This window comes from Oratosquilla oratoria, chromosome 7 (assembly GCF_046742065.1).
Source record: "Oratosquilla oratoria isolate Oo_2021 chromosome 7, ASM4674206v1, whole genome shotgun sequence".
NCBI classification, from domain to species: domain Eukaryota; kingdom Metazoa; phylum Arthropoda; class Malacostraca; order Stomatopoda; family Squillidae; genus Oratosquilla; species Oratosquilla oratoria.
Genome location: NC_134783.1, coordinates 14,436,311 through 14,443,810, shown reverse-complemented (window position 1 = coordinate 14,443,810; position 7,500 = coordinate 14,436,311). Strand labels below are relative to the sequence as shown.

General features: G+C 34.7%; 1 protein-coding gene across 2 annotated transcripts in view; it reads right to left on the bottom strand.

Annotated features, from left to right (window-relative positions):
- LOC143026992 (nephrin-like) overlaps nucleotides 1-7,500 on the bottom strand; it is a 364,064-nt gene that overhangs the window by 20,459 nt on the left and 336,105 nt on the right. The window contains exon 13 of one of the 2 annotated variants that reach the window (XM_076187803.1): nucleotides 1,430-2,000. The exons of the other annotated variant lie outside the window; for it this stretch is intronic. Within the exon in view, the coding sequence (XP_076043918.1) occupies nucleotides 1,921-2,000 (80 nt within the window). The 3' untranslated portion in view covers nucleotides 1,430-1,920. Of the gene's footprint in view, nucleotides 1-1,429; nucleotides 2,001-7,500 lie in introns of those variants that run through there. 2 annotated transcript variants of the gene reach the window in all.

Genomic DNA, 7,500 nt, shown 5'->3' with positions numbered 1-7,500 from the left:
GCTTGGCGACCCAAATTTGGGTCGCGACCCAGGGGTTAAGAACCACTGCTTTACAGTTTATCGGAATAGATATGGAAAAACGTTGTTCTTTAAAATTACAAGAAAAAATTTATAAAAATTATGAGGATTAAAGTATTTGTGAGATGCAAAATCAGAACAAAGTTAAAAGTCGTAGTTCTTTAAAATTAGAAAGACAAGCATAAAAGTGATGGAAGTGAAAGTATTTGTAGGAAACAAATCATAACAGAGGTAAAAAGTAATGTTTCTTTCAATATGATTACATACACACACACACACACACACACACACACACACACACACACACACACACATATATATATATATATATATTATATATATATATATATATATATATACATATATATATGCACATATATATTCATATACATATATACATATATATGTATATATATATATATACATATATATGTATATACATATATAGATATATATATATATATATATATACACAATATGTATAGATATATGTACATACATATACCAAGGCTTTTTCCCCTTACAAGGGAGGTAGCCAAAAATAAAAGTCATAAAATCATTCCCACCTATTCCATCCCTGAATACACTCCACTCCCCTCCACCCTCCCTCTTTTCTTGGCACCTCCTGGATGACTGGTATCCCTGCACCTTGTCCACTGCCCTGGGTCAGAAGCAGTGTTGCAAGACACAGCACATCCACCTCTCCATCCCCCCATGCAGAAAAAGAGAAGACAGGGAGAAATCCCTTCGGACTGCGTCAAATTTTTCTCACACATAATACCTCAGCCCCCATCCCACTTCATGCATCACATCATCCATATTGAACCATTCTCCATTCACCCCTGTCTTCTGTCCTCTCCCATCATTCCTCAACAGACATTCCCCTCTTCCCCAAAGCCCCCTTCACCCCAACCATCCATCTCATCCTAGGATGCCCCCTCATGTTCACTCCCCCCACATCTGCCTTCCATACCTCTTTTACTAGTCTTTCTTCACTCATTCTTTCCATGTGTCCAAACTATCCTAATACTCTTTCATCAACCCTATCTCCCAACTCCCTTTCCACCCCCGTTCTCCTACTCACCTCCTCATTTCTCACTCTATCTAGCCTAGTAACCCCCATCATACTTCTCAGACACCTCATCTCAAACACATTCAAACTCCTTCTCTCTTCCTCTCTTATGTTCCATGTTTCTGCCCCATACAGTGCTGTTGGCACAATCAGTCCTTCATATAGTCTCCTCTTAGCATCCATTCCCAAATGAGGAATAGATATATGGACGTGTATATATATATATATATATATATATATATATATATATATATATATATATATATATATATATACATGTAAAATAAATGTTTTGGGCAAAGTCTTTCTCGTAAACAATTCCTATTAAATGCTAAAGCACAAGTGGCGTCAATGATTTTAAGAGAACATTTCTCTAACTCTCTGTATTTCCTTTTCTCTTCATATTTCAAACTCTGAAGGAAATAGTAAAAGGCTTCAGAATGTTGATTCATTTTACCGACAGCTGTTTCAACCATTACAAATGGTCATCTTCAGGGTAATACAATACATCAATACAAACATGGGTATATAAGGCCGAGTAAAAACGGCAGGGAGAGGTCACTCGTAAGGTGGGAATCTGTCTACCCTACCGAGACGGATAGGGTAACTGGGACAGCTTCCCGATGTGGAATTACGTCCCGGAAGTCTGGACACTATCCCCATGTGGGTTTTTGTCCCGTGGTGACGGTCTGTATTTTCTATTGGAGGGGAGGACATAATCAGATGAAATCTGTACATTTAAGATAGGCTTTTGTAAAGCGATGCTCACTGCCTTAGCTACAACTAAACTTCCATAATTGTTATCATGGTGGATGATTGTTGTGTCCCTACTAGGGGCGGCTTTTTATCGTGGGCATCGACAAAATGTTGGTGGATGGCTCCGTTGTTACGGTGAGCCTGCAGTCGTCTTCTTAAGGTCGTGAGGGTATGGCCGACGTAAGAAGAGAAAAGGAAATACAGAGAGTTAGAGAAATGTTCTCTTAAAATCATTGACGCCACTTGTGCTTTAGCATTCAATAGGAATATATATATATATATATATATATATATATATATATTTATATGTATATATATATATGTATATATATATATAACTTCAAAGTAATGTCGTAACACATTCGTAAAATTCAACAAGAACCCACTGTGTTGGATAAGAAGAAATGAAATAGATTATATCCATATATTTCGATCACGGACTGCGATCCTCTTCAGTGGAATACAGAGTAGTGGAGCGAAAGGCATGTCTTATATACAGAGAAAGTAGAAGGAACATGGGTAGACAAGGAAGGCCATCGTATGGATTGGAACGAGGCAAAAAAAAAATCAAAGTGCAGTTTTAAAAGGAAAATAATAGAAACCTCCTTGATAAATAAATTTCCTAATTTTAATATTTGAACTGGACAATGGTCACCAGACTGCATTACTACCTGGACAGTCAATAAATTATCACCATCTTTGGTGAAGGCGGGTGACTTGCCCCACAAAGCATTAGACGCTACCTGAGTCCTACCCATGTTCCTTCTACTTTCTTTCTATATAAGACATGCCCTTCGCTCCACTACTCTGTATTCCACTGAAGAGGATCACAGTCCGTGATCGAAATATATGGATATCATCTATTTAATTTCTTCTTATCCAGCACAGTGGGTTCTTGTTGAATATATCTATATATATATATATATATATATATATATATATATATATATATATATATATATATATATATGTGTGTGTGTGTGTATATATATATATACAATATATATAAATTTACGTACGTATATACATATACATATATATATATATATATATATATATATATATATATATATATATATATATATATACATATATATATATATAAATGATGGAGATTAAATTATTTTTAGGATACAAAATCAGAACAGTGATGTAAATCAGAGCATTTGTAGGATATAAAATGAGGCCGCATAGCCTGAAACTAGTGACCATGATCAGGATAATCTAAAAAAAGAGTGACATTGCCTTTCTCATGGGCTCTGAATAAATAAAAACAGATTACTAAAGAAATACATAAATGGTTATAGATAAATAGATAAATAAATATTAAATGAATAGATAGGTAAATAAATGTATAAACAAATGAATAGATAAATGAATAGATAAATAACAAATAGAAATAAAAATATGGACACAAATAAATAAATAAATAGATAAATAAATAGATAAATAAATAAATAAATAAATAAATAAATAAATAAATAAATAAATAAATAAATAAATAAATAAATAAATAAATAAATAAATAAATAAATAAATAAATAAACAAATAAATAAATAAATAAATAAATTAATGAATAAATAAAAAGATAAAAAGATAAGTAAGTAATCTGCTTCTTGCTCCACACTGAGATTCTCGTATGTTGATAACGTTAGAAATATGAGTGGTTATTCTAAGCTGGAAAGGAAAATTAAAGTACCAGCTAAGCCCAAAATTGTAATAATAACATTGTAATCAGGCTCAGAATATGCAAGATGCAATATTGGACTAGGGCAAGGAACAAGACATGGGGAGGAAGAGGCCAAGAACATAATATGTCAGAGGTGAAAAGGAAACCAATTGAATCATAAGTGAAAGGGTCCTCGCATATACAGAGAGGGGGGAGGGTAAAAGGAGGCAAGAAGGTAGAGACGAAGAAGGAGAAGGAGAAGAAGGAGAAGGGGAAAGAAGAAGAAAAATAAAATGGAGAAGGAAATAGAGAGGGAGAGGGAACAGAGGACGGACAAGGAGGAGAAGTAAAAGGAGGAGGGAAATAAGGAGGAAAAGAAGAATGAAAAGGAAAAGGAGAGGGAGAGGATGAAGGGGAAAGGAAAAGAAGAAAGAACAGACAAAAGAAAACCAAAAAGAAAGGGAGAATGTGTAGGGAAAGGAACAGAAGGACAAGGAAAAGGAAAAGCAAAGAATGGAAAGGAGGAAAAAAGTGGAAGAAAAGGTGGAGGGAGAAGAAGGGAACGAAGAAGGAACAGAGGAAGGACAAACAAAAGAAGAAGGAGAGGGCAAAGAGACAGAAGGGCAAGGAGAAGGGGAAGCGAAAGGAAAAGGGAAAGAAGGAGAAAAAAAGAAGGAAAAGGAGAGGTAGAGTGTATAAAGGACGGAAAAAAAACAATACGGAAAAGGTGAAGGGGAAGGGAGTAGAAGAAAAATAAGAAAGAGAAGGAAAAGGAGATGTAGAGGGTGAAGGGAAAGAAAAGAAGAAGGAAAAGAATAAGAAGACGGCGAAAGGAATGCAAAGAAGAAGGAAAAGAATAGGAAGACGACGAAAGGAAGACAAAGAAGAAAGAAAAGAAGAAAGAGGACGAAAAGGAGGAGAGTTTAAAGAAGAAAGAAGTGGCGATGAAGATTGTGAACGAGAGGAAAAAGGATATGGAGAGAATAAAAGAAAAGGAAAGGTAAAGGGAGAGAAATAATGAAGGAGGAAGAACAAGAAGGAGAGGAACAGGAGATTGAGAAGATGAAGAGAAGGAAAAGGAGATGAAGAATGTGAAGAAAGAAAAAGAGAGTGAGAGAACGAAGAAGGAAAGGTAAGGTAAAGGTAGAGGCTGAAGAAGAAAAACGAAATATATATATATATATATATATATATATATATATATATATATATATATATATATATATATATATATATACATATATATATATATATATGTGTATATATATATCGAATGAATAAGAAAAAGAAGGAATAGATTATGAAAATAGAAAAAAGTTAAAAGGATAAGAAAGAGAAGAAGAAGAAGGGGAGAAAATAGGTGGAAGTAGAGGAGTTAGAAAAAAATGAGAAAAAGGAAATGAAGATAGAGAAAGAGACGATGACAAGCAGAAGCAGGAGGAAAGACATAGCGGTAATGAGAAAATTATTTGAGGAGAACGAAGAAGGATGTCTAAGAGAGAAAAGTAAGAGGGGGAGAGAGACAGCGAAAGGAGAAACTGAACGAAGAAGCAAGCATGTTTTTGTGAGAAAATATATTTCAGACAACGATAACGTCCTTGTGATAAGAGAAGGAGGCGGCAGATCGTGAAGCCGATAGCCGAGAGTTCAAAGGAAGAGATAACAGATAGGAGACAGAGGGAGAGGCATACGGGAAAAGATAAGAAGTAGTGAGAGAGGTAAGAGAGCCGCTTTGAGAAAGCTGTATTGAAAGAAACTAAAGAGATGAGAAGATGAGACAAAGTGACAAAGTGTGTCTTAACGGTTCTTCGTAGAACCTGTCGGTGCAGTGTTCGAATCATCTCACCATAGTGGCCTAAGGAGTAGAATGGATGATATGTAGTGATATATAAAAGGATTAAATCGCTGTGGAGAGGAAAGAAAAATGATGGAATAGAATGAAATAGATTACAGTAGAACAACATATAAAAACATAAAAAATTAGAATAAAAATATAAATGAAATAAAGTAATGGGTGATATGTAGTGATATATAAAATGATTAAATGGCAGTGGAGAGGAAAGAAAAATAATAGAATAGAATGAAATATATTACAGTAGAACAAAATATAAAAACACAAAAAATAAAAATAAAAATATAAATGAAATAAAGTACAATAAAACAAAAGATAAGCAAAATTTAATTAAATAAAATGCATATAAGATATAATTATATAGAATAAAAAAAAACGCAGCAAAGACAGATGGAGGGGGACATGTATGAAGGAGGGAAGAGAGGAGGTAAGAAGCATGTCGAGAGAAAACGGCCTTGGGGTTAACATACGGTTTCGGTGACAAGAGAAAGCCTAAACAGGTGAGCTGTGAAGATAGCGAAGTGGACAGAGCAGGAGATAACAATATGGAAGAGATAAAGAAGAAGGATAGGATGAGGGTATGAAGATAGATAAGAGAGTGAAGAAGTATCAAGATTATTCTTTTTTTTTTTCAATGCCAATCTGAAGATTTAATATGGGTGAAAAACTTGAAGAGTTTTGGAGAACATCGCTGTTCTTGCTATTTTTTTTTTTTTTTGGCTTTGATCAGCCGATTCCATTCAGACTGGGATTTTCCTCTTGGTAGCTTTTGTTGGTTAGGTGCCGTCAGGCGACTTTATTCAGCTGAGAGAACAACCACTCACCATTCCACCATCTATCAACAGCGATCGTTCAAATCTGACATTCGTTGTTCCCATGGAGTGAGAGAAAGGGTAAGCTTATAGGAAAGAATTACGAAAATAATACGAAATATCGGAAAAACATATAATCATGTAAAGGACACATGATATACTTGTGCCTGCTATAATACTCTGTTTTGGTCTGTCTATCTGTCTGTCTGTCTGTCTGTCAGTCTCTCTCTCTCTCTCTCTCTCTCTCTCTCTCTCTCTCTCTAAAAATATATATATATATATATATATATATATATATATATATATATATATATATATATATATATATATATATATATATATATATATATATTTGTCTCTCTTTCTGTGTGTTTCTCTCTCTCCCTCTTCTCTCTTCCTATCTCTATCTCTATTGCTCTTTGTTTCTCTTTCTGTGTGCTTCTCTCTCTCTCTCTCTCTCTCTCTCTCTTTCTCTCTCTCTCTCTCTCTCTCTCTCTCTCTCTCTCTCTCTCTCTCTCTCTCTCTCTCTCTCTCTCTCTCTCTCTTTCTTTCTTTCTCCCTCTCTTTCTCAGTATATGTGATTTACAAAAAGAAAGAGACAACATGCGCAACCTCGTATTCAATGTATGGATTGAACTTCCCTCAAAAGCAATCACACGAAGTAGCATTTTGATGTTAAAAGATTCAACAAGATAAACAAAATGAGTATATTGGTTTTGTTCTCAGGTACTTTGTGAAATCCTTTGAATATTGGATGGCTTTCTTGTTTACCTTCTTGTTTGTTCCACTGGTTAGGTATTCAGGTTGTTACAGATTAAAAGGTATTCAGTCCGAATGATATTTCATTGTAATTCATTACAAAGAACATGCAGGTCATTCCCCCCCCCAAAAAAAAAATGAAAGTATGTGATTGAAATAAAGGGGCAAGTCATAAAGGAGGAAGGAACATGAAACAAAGATGTAATTGAAATAAGAATATAACATTATGAAGGAAATAAAAACAAAAGAAAAAGACGAATAAAAAAAATCACAGAAAGCGGGACAACAAAGAATGTATGGCGGAGAAAAGGAGGATGAGAATCACATTTTGAAGAAGAGAAAAAGACGTGATTAGAGAGATGAAAAGAGAGTAAATGAGAGCAGTAGAGAGAGAAGGAGATAAAGGGAGAGAGGTGTGAGACGAGAAGAAGAAGAAAGGACGGGCAGGAACCAAGGAATTCAAATGAGAGAATGAAAGGAAGGGACAGAAGGAAAGAGGGAAGGAGAGGAGAAGAAGAACGGATGAAGTCATTCAACAGAGCCAAGATGTAGGATGAGGAG